Source organism: Grampus griseus (genome assembly GCF_964374135.1).
Source record: "Grampus griseus genome assembly, chromosome: 9".
Classification (NCBI taxonomy): domain Eukaryota; kingdom Metazoa; phylum Chordata; class Mammalia; order Artiodactyla; family Delphinidae; genus Grampus; species Grampus griseus.
In genome coordinates, this window is record NC_139003.1 from 15,879,879 (window position 1) to 15,902,455 (window position 22,577).

The window sequence follows — 22,577 nt, forward strand, 5'->3', positions numbered from 1 at the left end:
CCAAAAGACTATTCAGAAGCCCTTCACATGGCCCTTCACGTGATTGGTACTTGCATCTCAAACGATGTGAACTTACTGATGTCGCAACACACTTTCCTAAAGTTATCTCCCTCAAAGCAAGTTGGTTAATCTGGCCGAACTTCTCAACATCAAATTGCTCAAGGTGATTATTTCCCTTTCATGCCCCTTTTCCAAAAACGTGTTGAGTACTTGTCTTCAGGCCAGTAGATTGATTCCATAAAGCACGAGGACGGGTGCTAATTGGTATGTCGTTTGCATATTATGGAACTTCCATATTATTTTCAGTAGACCATCATTTCAGGATGAGGTATACATTTTTGTGAAAGCGTAGGCATTTTCAGTTGTGTTCACATCTGCTCTGCTGTTATTGAATGTATAGTAGGTTGGTCATCTTCTGATTGGTTAATGAGCCCATTTTCCATTTCTGTCTCCCTAAATGCTGCCTAATGCCACTTTTCTATCCAGTTACCCATTTTACAGTACATTCCTGCTTAGATACTCCCAGGGTATCTACTACCCGGTATCTCTCTTGTCTGTGTGGACATTTAGCTTTCACTGTAGACCTTTCTTTTGTTCAGCTTTGTGTGCATCTGAAAGGATATAAATGTGGATAAGAGAATGACAGGATGTGTGAGGGTGTGAATATTTTTTAAAGATGAGCACCTGTATCTATATCAAATCTAATCCACGTACATCATGACATCGGTTTTCATTAATGGCTTGTCAGCTGCCTCTGAAGATAATCTATACTGCTTTTCTTCCAGGTCCTTTATTCCCTAGTGATGAGAAGCGCAATCATTTGTTTTTCCTGAATCCACAGAGGAACAACTTATATTTAAGAAAATTACAAAAATGTATATGAATTGTTCTATATAGTCTATTTTATATACAGTCTTAGATAAAATTACAAGTGTGGTTAATGGTCTAGATATTAGTTTTACTCTAGAAATAGTTTCGTTAAGAACATTTAACAGGTGATTGCAGTCATGGTTAAAAGAACAAAGTAGACAAAGTCCTTCTCAAGCAAATTTTACTCTGTTGCCTGAGTATGAGGGCAAGAACCATGATTGTCTTATTTCTTAGCTTATTTCCTTTGGAGAGAAGCTACTCGTTAAATATCTATGATTTTTGAATGATTATTTGCATTTTGAGTTTTTCCCTCTAGTACTATGTACTTTGTAGAAAATCTGTTTATAATACTGGACTCTTAGATAGATTTAAATGAGGAGGAACATAATTCTTTTGAATATTGATAATAATCAGATTAATTTCTAGAAGCCCAAAGTTTGTCATTAAGTTGTTTTTTTTCCCCCCTCAAACTACAGATGCAGGCAAATCCCTTATAGGGTTGCTTAAGTAATTTTTGCTTTTTCTGTTTTAGCTTTCTTCAGACATGGCTTAGGGACTCAGTTTTAAAGTGAAATGATGCCTTTAATACCACATGTGGTCCCAAGCTCTGCATCTTCAAACTGTTTTCCAAAATGAGAATCACTTCCTCAGGAAGTCAGGCTACCTACAGTATTTTTTTGTTTATTTTTGTTTTTCCTAGCTTTATTTACTTGATAAATACATATTGAGTCCCAGCTCTGTTGAGGGTTCTGTGCTGATATCTTGAGACATAAAAGAAGAAATGAAACACAGATCTTTAAAGAGGCAGATATCTTAGTCTCAGAGTTCTCTGTGAAGATAGTTTTTATAAACCATGCACAAAATGCAAATGTGCATATAGAGGTAGGAGCAACAAATTCTACCTGGGGCAAGGAGGATGGGGCTGAGGAAGGTTTCACAGAAGAGGTGGCATTTGAGTTGGTCCTTACGACATGATGTATTATTAAAAGCAGTTTATTGAGATATAGTTGATTTACAATGTTGTGTTAGTTTCAGGTGTACAGCAAAGTAATTCAGACACATATATTGGGCTGGCCAAAAACTTCGTTCGCTTTTCAGTACAAATAAGACATTTTTCATTTTCACCAAGAACTTTATTGAACAATGTATTCATTAATCGAATGAACTTTTTTGGCCAACCCTATGTGTGTAAGTTCTTTTTCAAATTCTTTTCCATTATACGTTATTACAAGATATTGAGTATAGTTCCCTGTGCTACACAGTAGGTCCTTGTTGGTTATCTGTTTTACATACAGTAGTGTTTATATTTTAATCCCAAACTCCTAATTTATCCCTCCCTCCCTTTCCTCTTTGGTAACCATAAGTTTGTTTTCTATGGGTTAAGACATGGTTTAGGTAGACACGTGTAATGCGGAAGGGCTTCCTAAGCAGTGGAATAGCGGCAGCAGAGGTGTGAAGTCCTGAGTGTTTCTAAGTAGATTTAGGGACTGACTGGGATGTAAGGTTTTTGATTGTCATCGCAGGTGAGAAGGTTGTAAATCTGGTGCCAGAACACAGGCCTCTCTGAATGCCGTATACGTTTCTTTCTCCCTAGCTACTTCTGCTGATCGCTTTTATCGAATAGACAGATCTCAGGTAAGTTTGCTTGAGCCTATTTGTGAAAGAGAAAAACTCCCCAGGAACTATACTAATCTCTTACTTTTTTTTTCAACAAAAACACTGAAATGTGTACAAACTCTGGAATGGTATTCATAGTCTCAGCTATGAGCTTGTTATTTGTCTTCACGTGTTTTGTGATCTGTGGACTCAAGGTGATATGGTTTGACCTTGAAGATGAATCCAGAAGATAGGTAGGCTTCTAGACGTTGTCACCAGCCTGCACTCCAAATCTTCATTCACACTGCTACTTTTACTGCTTCCTAGCCAAATTTTATGCCTTTTTAACTTTATTTCTGATTAGCAAATTTGAGACCTCAAGTGTATATTATGTTGCTTGGTTTCAACTCACCACTTCCCAGAGTTCAGTAATGAGAAAAAAAAAATGCTTATGCCCAATGATAGCTAGTGCTCCCACTGGAAAAGAAGGTACAGAATGGAATCCACTGATAAAACCAGTTGTTAGGGCTTCCCTGGTGGCGCAGCGGTTGAGAGTCCGCCTGCCGATGCAGGGGACGCGGGTTCGTGCCCCGGTCCAGGAAGATCCCACATGCCGCGGAGCGGCTGGGCCCGTGAGCCATGGCCGCTGAGCCTGCGCGTCCGGAGCCTGTGCTCCGCAATGGGAGAGGCCGTGACAGTGAGAGGCCTGCGTACCGCAAAAAAAACAAAAAAAAAACAAAAACCAGTTGTTAGCCATGCCACTTAGCTTTGACCGGATCCTGGAAGTCCAGGTCATTGTACATGCATGCTGGACCAAGTTGCATGTAGGGTGTCACTTCTTTGATAGTATTTGGGAAGAAGAAGAGGCAAGACCATCTCTGGTTATACCTAACAGTATCCTGGTCAGAGTCCCAAACCAAGAAGGATTCAACTCTCCCCTTCCTCAGCCTCTTGCTACCATGTTGTTTCTGGGAGGGATGCCCACTGGTCAGGCCTCTGAAAATACACTGTGGTCATTTGCTATGTCATAAAATTTCATTATTCCTCAAGACCAAGAATGCTTTGTCTTGTTATTCTTCAGATGATGGATGTGAACACCTTATCAGTCATCTGACAGACTCCTTTTTCTTCCTTAGGAACACTTGCACTTTGTGATGGAGATTTCTCAAGATGAGATTTTTATTCTGGACCCAGATATGGTGTTGTCACAGCAGGCAGGGACACCCCCAGGAATGCCTGATCTGGTGGTGGAGCAAGCCTCCGGGTGAGTGGGCTTCTTCCTTGGTGGTGTGGTGGTGAGGCTGGCCACAGGGTCACACCGTGTCTGGTTTGGCCTTGCACTTGACATTTCTAATGAAATCAAACTATTTTGAAATACAGGTTTTCTTGTATTTCCTTAGAGTGTAGTACAGCTCGTTCCATTCTAAGTCTGTCTTATGAATGTCTGGGCAGAATTACTCTTTCCACTCAGATCTGTGTCATGTCTGAGGCTTCTTTACCCACCACACCAGCATTTCCTACCAAACTAGAAAACACTAGTATTTGCGTTTGTGCATATACATCTGTAATGCCTGTATTATCACATTAAAAAATGACACAGGTGGGGCTTCCCTGGTGGCGCAGTGGTTGAGAGTCCGCCTGCCGATGCGGGGGACGCGGGTTCGTGCCCCGGTCCGGGAGGATCCCACGTGCCGCGGAGCGGCTGAGCCCGTGAGCCATGGCCGCTGAGCCTGCGCATCCGGAGCCTGTGCTCCGCAACGGGAGAGGCCACAGCAGTGAGAGGCCCGTGTACCGCAAAAAAAAATGACACAGGTGGTTTGACAATTATTTTTTTTCTCCACATCCCTTCTCTTCTTCCTCTGCTCCTCTTCTTCCTCATCCTTCTCTTTTTTCTCCTGTATCAAGGCAGCCTGATACATGTAGATATCAAGCACTTATAATTATGAGTCGCACACTGTGCTAAATGCCTTTCTTATATCCCTACTATTACTTCATAGTGACTTAATCATCTTAAGTGCTCTATGCTTATTTCCTCATCTGTAAAACGGACATGATAATACCTACTCAGACAATTGTTTTAAAATTAAATGAGTTGATACATGTAAAATTAGGGCAGTTGGTGGCACTTGGTAGACACTCATTAAAAATCATGTTATTGAAATCGTCATCATCATTTCACAATGACCCTGCAGATTTGGTACTGTTATTGTTTTAAATCCATAGATAACAAAATTGAGGTTTAGAGAGTTTTCGTAACTTGACCAGTATTGCACAAAAAATAAAGGGGAGACGTTGAGATCTATTCCATGCTAGAGCCCATGTGTATTTTAACCACCACACTGCACCACCAAAACATATTAACATTTCTAGATTATTTCGTCAATTCAGAAATGTTTATTTAGAGAGCTTTTTTATGTGCCAGGTACTACTGTAAGCACTTGGGAAACAACAGTGCAAAAGTAAAAACACAGAAACCTTTGCCCTTGTGAAGTTTAATGAACTTTTGTAGTTTACTGGTACATAGACGCTAAGGAGTGAAAATAAGGATTTCCCTGGAGAGCACACACACGTGCACTCGAATGGCATATGCAAGTGTGTGCACATACTTATACACTATTAACAGACACATTCACTTGAGGTAAGCCTCATGCCTGTTCACCCCTGTTCACTAATTCGACCACAGCTGCCATTTCTGAGCATCCCACTCCGCCAGGCCAGCTGATAGCAGTGGTTCGTCCCTAGTCTGTGCGGGGCCAAGAGAAAACAGAAGTGGCGGCTGGAACAGATTTACAGCTGTGTTTAGGAGCCGGAACGACTGATACCAGAGCTGTCCTGGCATGAAGGGAAAGCCGACAGGCACGAAGGATGGCCTGATAAAAAACCCCGGGGGTCCCGAAGGTAGTGGGAAAGCCACACACGATAAGTCAGGACTGTCAGTTGTGGGGAAAGCAGGTGTGATGCCGCGTCCCGCCGTAGAAGCGGTAGGTGCTGGAGTCTAGGTGTCCTCCCACCCCACCTGATTGGGGCCGTAGCGTTGGATCTGGTGAAGGGTGAGCCCATTTTGCCAAGCTCGTCCTGGGTTCTGCCCTCTCAGTCATTCTCTATCAGCTCTAGCTCCAGAGATAAAGTAGCCTGCAAATCCACGAGAACTTGAATCCGTTCCTTTCTCATTTCTTTTCCATTGTCCCCTCTGGAAATAAACTGAGAGCTGGGAAGCTGTGAAAGAGCAAATCTAGGCTTTGTCTTTTCTAACCTGTCTTTCTACATCAGGCGCCATTGTTTCTTATCTATGTCATATTTAAAATTACTTAATCTTTTTTTTTTTTTTTTTTTTTTGCGGTACGCGGGCCTCTCACTCTTGTGGCCTCCCCCCATTGCCAGCGGCCATGGCTCACGGGCCCAGCCGCTCCGCGGCACGTGGGATCTTCCCAGACCGGGGCACGAACCCATGTCCCCTGCATCAGCAGGTGGACTCTCAACCACTGCGCCACCAGGGAAGCCCTAAAATTACTTAATCTTGAAATTCAGTTTTCTCATCTATAAAGAGGGCAGCAGCATACAAAGAGTTCCTGATGGTTGAGAAAATTAAACGGACTAATAAGGGTGAAATACCTCGTAAATACCCAATAAAGATTCACTTCCGTCCTCACATTTGGAGACAAGAATCATCCTGAGAAAGAGCAGACTAAGTCCTGTGGCTGACCTTGAATGTCTGCTGCCCTTCTCCTCCCTCCCAGAATGACAGACTGGTGGAATCCTGCCCTCCGGAAACGCATGCTGAGTGACAGTGGGCTGGGAATGATAACTCCGTATTACGAAGAAGACTCAGATCTGAAAGATTTCAGCCACTCCCGAGTGCTACAGTAAGAGCTCTTTCTGTCTCTTGTCCTGTGTACCACTGGGGTTGCTGGGAGAGGATTCTGTGGGGTACTAGCCAATGGGAAGGATTCTCTTCTCAGTGGTGCTCCAGCTGTCTCCTGATTGTGTCACCCTGTTCACCTTGCTCCCTTTTCCTCACCCCGAAGCTCCCAGTGGAGCCTCGCTTTCCATTTCTCTTGTTCCCGAGCCTCAGTGAGACCTTGCATACGGACCTACAACTACTCTGAACCTCACCAGGGTTTGCTTTACTGGAACCCAGTGTTTACCAGATGCCCCTGTGTTTGCCATACTGTGAGGACATGCATGAGAGTGACATGAGTAGTTTGGAAGTGATGCAGAGTGTTTCATTTGTGTGAAGATTGTGATGTGCCGTGACAGGTCAGTTTCATGCGTCTCCGGTTCTGAGCCTCTGGCTGTGATGTGTAATATTGCCAGGTGGTTTTGATGGCTGCAGTGCAGTCTTGTAGTCTCTCTGGGTAAATGATGCAGCATTTGTTCAAAGGTCAGGAGAGTGGGTGTGCTTTCATCTGAGGGATGGGTACTGAGTTTTGCAACGTGTTGGTACACTCGTGTCCCGAGAATCCTCCCTCCTGTCACCCCTCCTTGCAGAAGCAGCTTCAAGGTGCACCCTGTGGTCATGGACACAGTCATGTGCACCCACTGTTTGACTCCAGTCCAGTCACCCCATCTCAGAGGTTGTATAAGTTCGTTGTAATTCGTGAGATCAGGCTGGTTCCCAGTCCGATTCAAGGTCCTAATCGAATAGGGACAGTGGCCTTGTAACTATGCAGTCTTACCATCTTTACAAAATAACAAGATGATTGAGATTCTTAGAAGTCTAGGGTTAACAGAAGAGGCAGGGCAATGCATTGTTTCTAAGACCGGAAGCAATTTCGGTGTGAAAGGGGAGGAAAAGACCGGAAGCAATTTCGGTGTGAAAGGGGAGGAAAAAGAGAAATCGGAAGCTAATTATTTTGGTGGTAAAGGTTCTACTCAGACACCCCAAGGGCAAAAGGTGATTTCGTTTTAATTGCTTCTCTGTACTACCTCTTATTCTGTGTGTGAAGAGTGGAAAGGAGAAAATGAATTACTGTGGATTTTCCTTTTTAATTAAACCGCGTTGTTAGTTTCCGATGGGAATTTGATTGCTTACAATTCAGGGCATTTTTTTTCATTTCTCTTGTATGTGGAATTGAGGCTGGTGAACCAGGCTGAGCCAGCCACCCACTGACAGCTAAAAAAGTGACCATCTAGCTTTGGGCAGGTTTATTTGAAAATTAGGGTTTTAATTAGCCATAGAAATAGAAATTAAGACTAGACAAACCAGAGGAGTGATTGAGTTATTCTTATATACAGGCTGTTTCCAAAAGTGGAAACAAAAGCTCAGGCACGTGAGCTCAATCTAGTTTCCTATGCCCTGATTTTTCTGTGTATAGTATGTTAACATATATATCATGATACGTGAGATTGTTTCTAAGACAGTTAACTATTCTTTCCAAGAATCACAGATAAATGTACCGTTTTATATAATAGTCAAGTTCTGAAAACCCTTTCTCAAAATCAACTCTTATTTTTTATTCGGGTTATATTATCCTTTTAGGAAATCCTCCTCATATTTCCTTGAGCTTCCACTGGCAGCTACTAGTTTTCCTGGATATTTATACTACCTTATGCCTCAAATGCACTAGAGCAGCTGACTCCTTTTTAAAACATTTTTCTGTCAAGTAACTTAGAAAACAAACATTCACTTCTAGCTTTGAGTCTTTCCACCTGAACCTCCAGATACTGTGTAACAGAGACAAGTTGTCCCCGCTGGGCTCTGTCTGAACCTTTGACTCACAGAATGTACGAACAAAATAAAATGGTTGCTTTAAATCATTTACATACTCTACCTTACCCAGTTTGTCTATTAATTCTGAAAATTTTTGTGTGTGTGTGTTCATTAATTCCTTTAGGAAGAACATCTCTTTATTTATTACTTCAGAGAGCATCTTTGATACACATACGTATAATTGCAGTTATAGAACAATGGAATTATGTAATACTATATATTTTATACAGATATGTAATGTATAATAAGGTCAGTAATAGCTGGTATTGATACCTGCTACGTGCTTTGCACTATGGTTAAATTACCCTTAAATCTTTCAACAACTTTTAAATCTCACATTGCTTAACAGATGAATGAACTGAAGCTCATAGAGTTTAAAATATTCATCTTAGGTCACCCAAGATAACTGTGGTTTGAGTGAGGTCTGCTTGACTTCTGACTCTGCCATACTGCACTGTTTTCCTGAAGGGCCAGTGCAAAGGCAGGGTGCCCAGAGTCCCAGGGCCCAAGAAAGGTTTACTTTGGTATCTCTCTTTGTAAGCATTTGTAAGGTGAAAAATTCTACAGTGTAGGAAGACTACATATGCACATTAAATATGTACAGCTGCAAATTTACCCACAAGTAAATACTAATGTGCCAACAACACTGAAATATCATGTTATTGTTTTATGTTATTACTTGCATTAAATCTTTCTATCCATAGCAACAGACAGTAGCATAAAAATATATATTGTTTTATGGGGTTTTTTGTTTTGTGTTATCTTTTTACTTTTCATCACCTGTATTGAACAGTGCATACGCTTTTAGAATTTGCCACTTCATGCAACATCAAATGTTTAAAATCCATTCATATCGATGTTACGGAATGCAAGTTTGTGTGCCCAATGCACAGTAAGGCCAAACAACTGAAACGTCAGAGTTTGGAGCAGAGAAAAGTTTATTGCAGGGCCAAGCAAGGAGAATTGGTGGCTTATGCCCAGAAGACCCAAACTCCCCGAAGGGTTTCAGCAAAGCATTTTTAAAGGCAAGGTAGGGGAGAGGGGGTCTCAGGGGATGTGACCAGCTTGTGCACAGTTCTCTGATTGGTTGATGGTGATCAATTCTTAGGCACCGGAAGGTCTGTGGGGCTCCTTGCTCATGATCACCAAGTAGTTAATTTATTCCATTTGGTGGTGGTTTTAACATCTGGAAAAGTCTGGAAATATGCATCAGATACTATTATCTAGGTACTTCAGAGAGGAGCTACAGCAGAAGATATGGGGGAGGGGTCTGTCCTGGGACGGCCTCATAGAGTCCTCCTTGGTTACGTGGATGTGTGTAGATTTTAAATCATTTAATTTGGTATAGAATATTGTGTTATACAAATATGCCGTGACTTATTCCTCCATTTAGATATTGATTTCTAATATTTTATTATTTAAAAATACAGTGAACATTTTGCGTGTGTCCACCTGTGTCATAGGGTGTATATACAGTTTCAACATTTTTAAAAATTTTTTATTTATTTACTTATTTTTGGCTGCGTTGGGTCTTAGTTGCGGCTGCAGGATCTTTGTTGAGGCATGTGGGATCTATTTTTGTTGCTGTGCCCCGGTTCTTTGTTGAGGTGCATGGACTTCTCTCTAGTTGTGGCGTCGCGGGCTCCAGGGCACGTGGGCCCTGTAGTTGTGGCATGCAGGCTTCTCTCTAGTTGTGGCATGTGGGTTTTCTCTCTCTGTAGTTGTGGTGCGCGGGTTTCAGAGCGCATGTGCCTTGTAGTTTTGTGGCACGTGGGCTCTAGTTGACGCATGCAAGCTCAGTGGTTGTGGTGCAGGCTCAGTTGCCCTGCGGCATGTGGGATCTTAGTTCCCCAACCAGGGATCCAACCCATGTCCTCTGCATTGGAAGGTGGAATCTTTTTTTTTTTTTTAATAGATGTATTTATTTATTTATGTTTGGCTGCATTGGGTCTTCGTTGCTGTGTGCGGGCTTTCTCTAATTGTGGCGAGCAGGGGCTACTCTTCGTTTCGGTGTGCAGGCTTCTCATTGTGGTGGCTTCCCTTGTTGTGGAGCATGGGCTCTAGGCACGCAGGCTTCAGTAGTTGTGGTGCAAGGTTTCAGTAGTTGTGTCTCGTGAGCTCTAGAGCACAGGCTCAGTAGTTGTGGCTCACGGGCTTAGTTGCTCTGGGGCATGTAGGATCTTCCCGGACCAGGGCTCGAACCCGTGTCCCCTGCATTGGCAGGTAGATTCTTAACCACTGCCAACGGGAAGTCCCAAGAAGGTGGATTCTTTACCACCAGACCACCAGGGAAGTCCCTATACAGTTTCAACTTTGGTCCATGTTGCACAATTTACTTTCCCATTAGGAATATTTAAGAATCAGTATGTGAAGGGACCTGAAGAAGTATTGTAATATTCTAGGTACAACTATAGCATCTATTGCTTTCAGCCTTAAAGCCCCAGTCAACTTGGAGATAGTAAAAGTTCAATTTTAACATCTTGTTCACCAGGCTAAACAATTCTATAAAAAAATCAAAGGGAAATTTTAAATTCTTAGAACTGAAAATACTGTTTATCAGAATTTGCAGGAAATAACAGAAGTGGTATTCACAGAATGATTTATGACTCTAAATCATTTATTAAGAGAAAAATGATTCCATACAAATAAGGCATTCAATTTGATAAACTGGATAAAGACTCAGAGTAGAGAACAAAGAAACAAGAGTGAAGAGAAATAATAAAGATAGAAATCAATGACAAGGGGAATAAAACAGACAAAATAAATGATTAACCAAGAATAAAATTTTTAAAAACTGGTTCTTTCGAAAGGTAAATAAGAGACAAAATTCTGAGAAGGTTAATTTTAAAATACAGGAGATAGAAAGGAATGCAACGCCAGTGCTTTTCCAGCTCATTCTTCCTCCATGGCACCCAGTCAGCATCTGCTCAAGACACCTTTCCCCTCTAAACTCTAACTGACCCAACCTACCCCCCCAGTCCCCCGGAGAGGGGAGCACGGCTCCTCAGGGTTTTCTCATAGTTTTAACTTTAGCTTCTAAGATTCATCAGCCTCCCTCCTACTTCAGGGAGAGCAGACAGAATGAACAAACAGAATGAAGTAGATTTCTGTTATTACTGGCACTGGTTACATTTATATTAAAATTCCATTTAGATACATTACAATTTTTAAAGAAAGATTTATAGAGCCGTACCTTGGTATCTGTGGGGAATCGGTTCCAGGACCAAAATCAATGGATGCTCAAGTCCCATGGTCAAAGCTCTGTATTTGCAGATCCATATCTGCAAATTCGGCCAACTGTGGATCCTAAACTTGGTACACGATCCGCGATTGGTTGACTCAGGATTCAGAACTCATGGAGACATACATACATATGTATAATATATATATATTATGTATGTATCTGTAATAGCTTCATTTTTCTCTTGTCTTCAGCTATTTCCTTTACCCAGTTTCTTTTTTGGAACTTTAGGTGATGGCTTGATTCTAATATATGTAGCTTTTCCATGTCTGTGTGTGTATGTGTGTACTGTCTACTTATACACAGGTCCTCTAGGGGAGACTACAATTCCAAAGAAGGATATACAACACATAGGATCTTCAAATCCTATGAACACAATAAAAACAATATTTTTACAAAATATATTTATTTATTTATTTTTGACTGCATTGGATCTTTGTTGCTGCGCTCGGGCTTTCCCTAGTTGCAGTGAGCGGGGGCTACTCTTCATTGTAGTGCAGGGGCTCCTCATTGCAGTGGCTTCTCTTGTTGCAGAGCACGGGCTCTAGGCACACGGGCTTCAGTAGTTGTGGCATGCAAGCTCAGTAGTTGTGGCTCGGGGGCTCTAGAGCGCAGGCTCAGTAGTTGTGGCACACAGGCTTAGATGCTCCGCGGCATGTGGGATCTTCCCGGACCAGGGCTTGAACCCATGTCCCCTGCATTGGCAGGTGGATTCTTAACCACTGCGCCACCAGGGAAGCCCCAGAAACAATCTTTAAGAAAGAATTTTGAAATAAATTGGAGAGAAGTAGTTGACTCACACTGTTACTGCTAGGACCATAAGGAATTTGTCTTTAAGTTAAAAAAAAAGTTTTCAGTGTCTAAGAAAGTGCTACTAAAATAACATGTTTCTGGAAAGACATTCGCTCTCATCATTAATTGAAGCACCACAATTCATAACGACTATATTTCATTTGGGCAGGAGATTCATAAGGAAGTAATTAACTAAAATTTTAGCAGACAGAATCTGATTCCAAAGGAAGACTTTTCCCAACTTTATGATCTATGAGATAAAAAAAAAAAAGGCACTGAGTGAAAACTCTAGTATATTCTTTCCAAGTCCTCTTTGAGGAAAGGACAGACCTACCTCTGAACTTACCTCTGAACCTCTGGGTTAAGGGAAAACAGGTAAAGGGACTGCAAGGCATTGTTTAGTTTATGAATAAAAATAATCTTTTCTAGTTCTTATGTTTTGTGGTTTGTGCAAAACCCCCAAAAGAAAAAGAAAAGGAAAAAATGCACATGTTCTTAGTATCTCCAAGTCCTGAGCCTAGAAGACCTAAGGTGAAGGTCACACAGGTAAAAATAAAAGATCTTGCCACTGAATTAAGACACTGGGGAGACAGTGTAGGGAACCACCAAAGGCAGACATTCAGTCCAGACATCTGTGTACTCAGGTATCTGTTACCTGCTTAGCTTAAGCAGGGTTGATGGATTTTTATGATCAGTGGAGTATTTCTCTCTCTAACAAGAGACAGAGTTATAAAAAATTGAACTATAATGTATCTGGTCTGATTTATGACTTCACTAGAATCTAAGAAATGGGTTGAGCCATTCAGTTAGTCATTAATTTATTGAGAAAATATGTATTCCGCACCTTCTAGGTAGAAGCAATCCATATACCTAGGCATTGACGATGTAAAACTAAATGAGAAATTATTGTCTTTGAAGAACTTATATTCAGAGGGGAAATAATAAACCAATTATTATAGTTCCCTCTGATAAGTGCTATAATGGATATATGTGTAGAGTGTTCTGGAAACAAGAGGAAAGAGAATTTGCTGCTTTCTCCAGATTTTACTTTTTTATTTTTATATGAAAAGGATGAATATTTAAAGAATTAATGAAAACACAAGCCACTAAGGAAAAAAAGAGGCTTTTTAAGGGCCCTATGCTTATTTTCTTCAACTTTTGCCCATAAACAGGTATCTGCTTTTCATCATTATATCACCAGAAATACCTCTCAAATAATTCAGTACTCCATGACAGTTGCACATCACTCTACCTAATGTGTATTTAAGGATGTCTGTACAACCTGGCAAGTTACTTAGGGATATTCAAAACACCTAACAATACTTTAAACTGAAACATTGACCTTTTTTAGTGTAATCTATAATTCTGAACCATCCTATCAAGAAGATAGCCCTGAAATTCACCTCTTCCCAAAACTCAGAAGTTCTGGACTGAACATAGGAGTAATAGCTTCATGCCTCTCTTGTCTCCAGCTATTTCCTTTGCCCAGTTTCTTCTTGGAACGTTAGGTGATGGCCTGACTCTAAAAAAAACGGTTAATTGCGCTTGTTGTCGAAGCTCCAGGTTGTCAAAAGGAAGACAGACTATTGGGCCGTGATTTTGGTTGTGGAAATATCCTTCGAGCATCACAATCAGATAAGACGGAGAAAATTAATCCTCTTAGTGGAAACAGGTTTTGCTGGAATACATCTTAGAGATGAAATCAGCACTCTCAGGATAGAGACGGTCCCTTGCATGACTAGTCTAAATCTTGCTCTCCCTGGCTAATCGCTCAAGCTGGAAAAATGCCATTTAGCTGACATGTATCTTCCTTTCTTCTTTTTTCCCTAACTCACCCCCAGTCATTGTCCTGTCTAGCCAAGCACATAATGATACTATGTCCCTTTATGTGGGCAAAATAATTAATGAGAAATTTTGCTCTGTTCTTTCTATAATTGCTCTTCAGTTTGATCCAGGGAATTAACATATTAAATAATAAAGATGCACTGAATCCCTGACTCAGGGAACCCTTGCTATTTTACAAGCGAGCAGGTAACTCTGGTGGGTATTAGCGGTTGTAGGTGCCCTGTTGATGAGCACAGTGGTGGGGGGAGGGGAGGGGGGAGGAAAAATTGTTTCTAGAAGCCTATGCAGTGAGATGTTAGCGTGTCTCCCATGTATCTCTGGATTATTTTGGTTGTGTTAGTGAAGTTTAGTCCTTGAAGAGGTTTTGGATGTTCTTTGGATGGAGGGGAAGAAACTTAGTATGTGGGGAACCGTAAACCATCAAGATTTTGTGGATGGAACAGAATTCTCAGATTTCCAACTAAAGGAGACAAGGCAAAGCCAGAGCATTAGGAAGTATGGGGACAATTTGTGTAGAAAAGCACTTTTCTTGAGTTTCCTAATAGGTAGAGAGCAGTGGAAAGGGCCTCTTAGGAAATGATTGAGTCTTCTTTAAAAACAAAACAGAAGAGATTTCTATTTCCTTCCAACAACACGCTCTGCCTTAGGGCATTAAGGAAAGCAGGTCAGAAGTAACAAGAGTCTTGTGTAACAAAATCACTTAAGCACCATTCTAAAATGGGGAAAATAACTCCATCTCCCTCTGCACTGGGGAAGTTAGAGTGAGTATTGTTATGCCAATATAGGAACGGGAATTGTTTTGTTTTGTTTTCAGTGGCTGTGCTACAAGTGGAGGCTTGGACACACAGGAGAGCCCCTCGTATTCCTCTGTCGTGTCCCCTGGGAGCAGCCTTGTGCTGGCGCAGGGTCACAGTACAATCCATTTCTGTGCGGTCAGTCCCCTCTTCCTTGAAACAGTGGCTGGATCTTCCTTGAGGACTTGACATTGAAATCTCATCAGTTTGGAAAATAGGGATGTAGGGTATGTTGGATGGGATTCAAGCTAGAAAAAGTTGGCATAGATGCAGGGAATGTTAGTTCCACAAAATGATGCCGCGTCTCTCCTTGAGGGCCCAGTTTTTTTAAACAACAGGATTAAAATTTAGTCAAGGGTGACAAGAACCATCCCCTGGGAATGCTTGCAATGTCCCTGCCATCAGGAAAGCGCCCACAGCTCCTGCGGGCTCCAACAATGATTTCCCTTCCTTTCCAAAAGGGGGCAAATATGCAAAGCTAAGTGTCCTGTCATGTCACTTCTAGAGGATCCCACCTGCGGACCATGGTCCTCGACACATGCCCCATCACTGGGCTTCCATGGCAGGTTTTGGCAATGGAAGGGAAGGTGGGAGGCAACTTCTCTTTCCCACAGATTGCCACTTTATAAGGGTGCCCGTCAGGATTCTCGCTCTAACAATCAGAGAAGAGGCTGTAGTTTCTCCTAAATATGACTTTGGTGCATCTGCCTGTGACATGAAGTATTTCTGCATGTCAGTCCTCTCTCCAACACTGGTCCTGGGACTAACCCCTCAGAGGCTGCCCTCATCTCCTCGTAAGGTCACTGAGAAATCAGCTCACTCCTGGCTCCCTCTTTCCCACCTCCCTACCTCTGCAGAGGGGACCGGGCCTTCAGGGAACACCAGTGAGACAGCGCTGGGGAGAGCAAGTGAGCCTCTGTGTCCTGGCCCTCTGTTCCTCGTCCCATTCACCCCACTTCCTCAGAGCCCAGTGCATTCAGTGTTCGGAGGTCTGTTTCAAGGTGTCAGCTGTCTCCTGACAGCCTCTCTAACCACTCATCTCCAAAATAACCCGTCCATCCTTTTGCTTTTTTCTCAAACTCCCACCAAACCTCTTGTTTTCTCAGTGTGTCGGTCTCAGTGTGAATCATTTGATTAAATTGATTTAAAGGGTGAAGGATAATTTTGAAATCCTTCCAAAAGTATTTGCCTGTGAGTCTCAGGTTGGAGAGATACTGACCAGTTATCGCCTGGTGTGCTCAGGTGTGGGGTCAGGGATGTGAAGGGGGTGCGTTTATCACTCTTGGAAATGGGAGGTTGTGCAGAGTGGAACTTCTCTCTGAAACCTCTGGGGACCTCTGAACCCACAACCCCGAAGAGACCAGGGTTAGGCATAGCTCTACAATGTAGAGAAGCTACATTGTACTTGGAATTCAGGGAAATGGGGACCACGTTTTCCCTTTTCCGAACTTTTCTAGCTCTTGAGCTGATCACCAAGCATAAGAGCAACTACGACAACAGACATTACTTTACGACTTCCTCCAGTGCTCTCTTTAATGGTGGCCTCACCCGATAGCCCCCTTGGAATCTCCTTGAAAGTGGGAGATTTCTAAGTGGGAATGTTCTAAGTTCAGTATCCGCCACATGTTATAGCTAAGCATGTAGGAGTGCTTAATATTCAAACATTGGATTAACTGAGTTGTTCTCAAAGAGTCTGTGGAGCCCGTTTTCACTTCTTGTACCATGACTTATTTGCATCAATTTATCATTTTCTCTTAGAGCTCCTTTCCTGTTTTGGGTTGTTTATAATATATCACTTAGAAACTGCACCTTCCTTGGACACACAAGAGTTGGGCAGAGAGAGACTTTGTTTTAGATTTTGTTTCCCATGCCAGTGTTTTGAACATGAATTCCCTCTTCTGAGAAGTGGGTTAGGTAGGAGGAGATTTTGATAGGAAAACTTCTGGACTATATTATAGTTATCTTCAGGAGAAGGGCCAAAGCAGCTCCCACACCAGCCTGTTTTTTCTTCCATTTTCCAATGCTGGATTCAAAAATCAGTATTGCATTTCATAAAAATAATTAGCTGGGGGTAAGCCCTTGCTCAGTTGCCTTGGTTCCACAAAGTAGATATTGCCTATCCTGAATCATGTGATATGTGAGATGGCCTTTTGTATAAGTTTCTTGTGTTAATACTGAACGTAGCACTCATGTGACTTGCCCTCACAATTTAGAGCTTCCTGTTTCAATTTATGCTTAAAAAAAAAAAAAAAGTCCCCACTTACAAAACTCCAGATGGATTGCGTCTCAACAGCAGTTGTTGGCCAGGTCTCCCAGAGTCATTAGCCTAAAGCCGGCAGCTCTTTCTAAAAGATATTATACTCCCCACCAGGTCTCTGCAGGTGTATCTTCCTTGATCAGATTTTAGAATAACATTCCTTTAATCCCTTTTTAGAAATTAGGCAGGCAACTATATTGCAAAGACCGATTTGTAATATGAACTATCACATCTGTTTCTTTTCTGCATGATTGTACAATGTCTGATGCACAATTTTTTTGTTGTTTTTACATCTTCAAAAGGTTAAAATATTTCCCAGGAGTGTTCATATTTTACATAATAAAAAGTGTGATGGTCAGTTTTTCATGTTTAATGAACTTGGTCTGTATTAGGTTCTTCCAGGTCATCTCTCTTTTTTAAAAATCTCTTTCTTCTTGTAGCTGACGCCCACTTTTGTCCGTTTCTCCTCTAACCATGCATTTCAAAGAAACTCCTTCCCCTCATTTGGTTGCAGTTCTTAGGGATGAATAGTAGGTGGCAGTAAAATTTCAAGCTCAAAGGGCGTTGGGAGTTTCTTCCTCACTCTGCAGACTGATTAAGGAGGGTGTATAGAAGAAACTGAATCATACAGGCTAGTGGTAAAACAGTGCTGTCTGCAAAACACCAAATATAACTAAACACAGGAACTTATTAAAAAGGATATTTCAAGTACAGCTCACGTTGGGATCATCGGGTGTATATTTGGATAGGAGAGTCTTAATAGGACATTATGAATATGAACAGAATTAGAGGAAATTTACATCAAATGAAGACCTCCCCAAGCAGCCTCTATTATTTGAGTTCTGGAACGTATTTCCCTACCTCCACACAAATGCCCATCTCTCTCTTTCCACAACCCTCCCTTCTGTTGGTGGTGAATGTTACCTTTGAGGCTGTTTGGCAATCCCTGAATGGGTCTGTGACCACTTGAATAGAGAATGTGTTTGTCTTTCTCTCATTTCAATGCCACTTTGTGTGGTTCCTGTACCTTTCATCTCTTTTGCTCTCATTCTCGCCTGCTCCCTTACTGTATGTGCTTTGTTCGTCGTCTTAATAGCAATATTCATAATAGAGGGAGGAAAAGCAAACAGAGAGGATTGTATAGTTGATGGAGGTTCTCAGTGCTAAGGGATTTCTAGTTCTATTTTATCCAGTTAGAGATGCTTAGGGCCTGGACTGATGGTGGTGAAGATGTCAGCTAGATCTGTGATCCCGCTGTTGCTCCCTCAGGCCCTCAAAATGATGTCATAGGTTAGGCATAGCAGTCCTTAGGCAATGCATATCCTTGAGGGAAGCTCAAGGGAGAAGCCTGTTGCCCAGAGATGATTACCTACAGCCATGCTTTGAGACCATGTTAAATCATCCCCTGGCTGGCTTGACTTAAATGAAAGTTCTTTGTCCGTCAACAGTTTCAGGAAATAAATTGAATTTCTGTAGCTTCATCAGTGCAAGGTAAAACAGATGCAAAACAAAGATGGTGTTTTTTCAGCAGTGGTGTGTGGACCCTTGAAATGTGCCTGGAAGGGATGTCCAGCTGGGAAATCAGTTTCCACTTGAGACATTACTCAAGAGTTTGTTAACAGACAACTAGAAATAATGGTCCAGGCAGGAAACAGAGTCCAACCTGGGGAACTCTGCCCAGGCCTGAATGTCCTTGATTTTCTTCAGTAGGAGCAGGTGCATCAGCACATGATGGGAGGCTGTGTGTACAGAGATGCTGGCTTTCACCAAAGTGTAAGAAAGGTGGATGAGATGAGCCCAGGGAACTTTCAGGGCTGTGGTCAGGAGAGGGAAGAAGAAGTGAAAGTAGAATGACAAAGGAGAGAGGGAAACAACATTCAGAGTTGATATAAAGCTAGAAACCAGATGCTTCTCTTTCTCTTCCTGAGTAGGTTGTATGATCCACCCTGTGCTTACAGAAAGTAGTGTTTTGGATGTGGTCCTCATCTGCAAAACTAGAGGAGAGGGCTTCCCTGGTGGCGCAGTGGTTGAGAGTCCGCCTGCCGATGCAGGGGACACGGGTTCGTGCCCCGGTCCGAGAGGATCCCACATGCCGCGGAGCGGCTGGGCCCGTAAGCCATGGCCGCTGAGCCTGCACGTCTGGAGCCTGTGCTCTGCAACAGGAGAGGCCACAACAGTGAGAGGCCTGCATACCACAAAAAAAAAACAAAAAAACAAAAACAGAGGGTAAAAGAGGAATGTTAGGCATGACAAGACAAATTGGTGAAATATATGTAGAGAGAGTTGCTTTCAGTGTGTGGTCATGGACAGCCTTGTTCACAAGGACTTTGCAGCCAAGGATGGTTTATTTGCAGTGTGCCAGGTGGAGTCTAGAGGTAGCACAGCTTCTAGACCACCCTGCCATTCCTCCTGTGTTTTCTCTTTTAATTGCATGATGGTAACCAGGAAATGAGGGGCCTTGGTTCCTCCAACCAGGCCTGTGTGTTGGTATGAATATCTCCGAGCTCCCTCCCCCATCCACAGTCTTATAGAAATAATCCGTGGCTAAGTATTTTCAGAATATGAATCTCTGCTTTTGTGCCTATTCAGGTGCCTCTTACACCTGTCCTGTATTTTTATTCCAAGCTCACTTCTATGTGGTGGCCCCTTTGGTTGCCAACTCCCCACCAGGAGGTGGTTTAGAAAATCTCAGTGGAGGGTATATGTGTTGGGGACACTGGGGAAGGAGATTAACACTCATTTGTGGGTGATTCTCTCCAAAAAGTAACAGACCCATATAGGTGGGTCCCCAGTATTCATCTAATCTATTTTTAGGAAAGAATATGTAAAATGGATAGTCTATTGACCTCTCTCTGTCCAAGGGAGGGAATTATACAGATAGTCCAAGGAAGGGCCAAGTGGGAAAGCCATGGATGCTATTGAATTAAAGCCATGAGATGAAAAAAATAAAAGCAAAATATTTTATAGAGGCTTAAAAAAAGTAGAGTCAGGACAGTATTACTCAAATAAAAAAAGAGAGATGTGGGTGGACCTAGAGACTGTCATACAGAGTGAAGTAAGTCAGAAGGAGAAAAACAAATATCGTATATTAATGCATGTATGTGGAATCTAGAAAAATGGTATAGGCGATCTTATTTGCAAAGCGGAAATAGAGACACAGAGGTAGAGAACAAATATATGGACACCAAGGTGGGGGGAAAGGGGGTGGGTGGGATGAATTCGGAGATGGGGATTGACATATATACACTATTGGTCCTATGTATAAAATAGATAACAAATGAGAACCTACTGTAGAGCTCAGGGAACTCTACTCAGTGCTCTGTGGTGACCTCAATGTGAAGGAAATCCAAAAAAGAGGGGATATATGTATACGTATAGCTAATTCACTTTGCTGTACAGTAGAAACTAACACAACATTGTAAAGCAACTATACTCCAATAAAAATTATTTTTTTTTAAAGGAGGTATTGTGTTAGGAAGAGCTTGGAGATTTCATGGAGGCTGCCAAGAAAATGCCCGTATCTAAAATGTATTGCAAAGCATTTCACCACCTCATAAAGGCTGAACTAGTCATGATGCCCATCATCTCCGTTCTAGGTTTATTGATTGAAAACAGTAAAACATCGCAAGTAGTGCAATATTTCTTAAAGACTTTCACTCTCCTAACTAGGACACTCTTGTGCTCTTATTGTTACGACATTGCTGGTAGAACACTGGGCACGTTTTTCAGTGTCCTTCAGCCTTGTGATTGATCTACTGGAAAGATTAGAGGCTTTGAAGGGAAACATGCTGATGGAAGGCAATCTACACAACCGTTTTTGTGTTTCTTAGACGTTCCTTGTGTCTTAGTGATGACAAGGTCTAGAAGCAGTGCTGTCCAATACAGTAGCCGCAGCTGATGTGTACTCTGCGTCTCATTCCCTCAGATTCTTGATATCTGCGTACCTTAATCTTATAAAATAATTCATTCCAGGATGTTATAGCTGTATTTAAGTGGATAATTTCATATTTTCTGTCTTTTCCATGGGAACAGAGGAGAACAAACTCATTCCCTTGGGAACCTTGGAGACATGCCTGAAGCTGACTGTCTCAAACACAAAATTTTTTTTTTTTTAACTTTATTGCTTTAAGAATTCAAGCAACTTTTGCTTTGGGATCCATAATGTGGCTGTGCCTGTTTCAGCATAAAAATAATATTTTACCAGTTAAATTTTATAATTCCCCATTTAAAAATGGTGTCTTATTTTCCTGAGGCTTCCCTTATTTTCAAGTTCCCATGTGTATCCTAGCTGGAGAAGTCTTGCCTTCATTTAAAAGGAAAGAAAAGTATGGATATTCAATCAATTGGGAAGGGGACTTTCACTAGCAAGTGTTCCAATTAAAATGATAGAAAAGTAAATCAAAGTGGTTAAAAAGCAAAACACTTCCACAAAGCAGATAATTGAAGGGATGAATAAATGAATGGATTCTTACTTAATATAGTTTTAATTGTTATTCACTTCCCCTTAATCCCTTTTTTCCCACTGCAGTGGTGATACTGTGGGAAAGCCCGCGGGTTTTTTCTATAACTTAATAGTTCAGAGATCTGCGCAAACCTTTGCTGTTTGCCTCCGCTGTCGTCTTTTAGCTATTTTTTTGACCATTTTGTTTCTTCTTTAAGTTTCTGTTCACAGAGACTCTGTTTCCTTCCCTCGTTTTCTTCCTTCCTCCCTTCCTTTCCTTATTCCATTTATCCATTTCATGGAGATTTGTTAACTTTTTTTTTTTTTTTGCGGTACGCGGGCCTCTCACTGTCGTGGCCTCTCCCGTCGCGGAGCACAGGCTCCGGACGCGCAGGCTCAGCGGCCATGGCTCACGGGCCCAGCCGCTCCGCGGCATGTGGGATCTTCCCAGACCGGGGCACAAACCCGTGTCCCCTGCATCGGCAGGCGGACTCCCAACCACTGCACCACCGCTGCTTCGTGCCATCATCTTTTTAGGATGTTCTCAGCCTGAGTTTTGTTTTTCAGAAGATCCTTGTCCTGCTCTCTTCTCTGGGTATTTTTGTGTAAATGTCATGATGGTTCCTTTTTGTTCATTACCCATATTTGTATTGGGTGAGTTCTTTTCAGAACCGCTAGTTTGGATGGATAATTAGGGATAGTGGGTTGGTGTGTTTCCGGAAGCTTGACTTTGAATCTTTTGTCTTCAGACTCTTTCTTAGCAGCTCTCTCCTCCAGGGTTTGATTCTGCTCCTGAATGGCTCAGAGCGGAGGGCTTTCTGTCATAGGTTTTGTGGTCCGTGATGTAGCTCATGTCTCCTCAGTTAAGATTGAAACACTCTGTCTCCCTGAAACTTGGTCCAATTTTACTATACTTTAGCTGCTCTTCTTCATATATAATAATTTCAGTTTAGGGACATCTTCTAGTTTAGCCAAAGATGATACTTCCTTTTCTGTTTCTTATTCTCCTTGTTATTTTCCATGGATTTCAA

At 42.0% G+C, this 22,577-nt stretch overlaps 1 protein-coding gene across 2 annotated transcripts in view; it reads left to right on the plus strand.

The window, feature by feature from the left end:
• DGKI (diacylglycerol kinase iota) overlaps positions 1 to 22,577 on the plus strand; it is a gene marked incomplete at both ends in the record, with an annotated part of 452,324 nt that overhangs the window by 377,533 nt on the left and 52,214 nt on the right. For both annotated transcript variants that reach the window (XM_082662462.1, XM_082662463.1), the window contains 3 exons: positions 2,465 to 2,505; positions 3,603 to 3,730; positions 6,204 to 6,329. In XM_082662462.1, the coding sequence (XP_082518588.1) occupies positions 2,465 to 2,505; positions 3,603 to 3,730; positions 6,204 to 6,329 (295 nt within the window). The remainder of the gene's footprint in view (positions 1 to 2,464; positions 2,506 to 3,602; positions 3,731 to 6,203; positions 6,330 to 22,577) is intronic.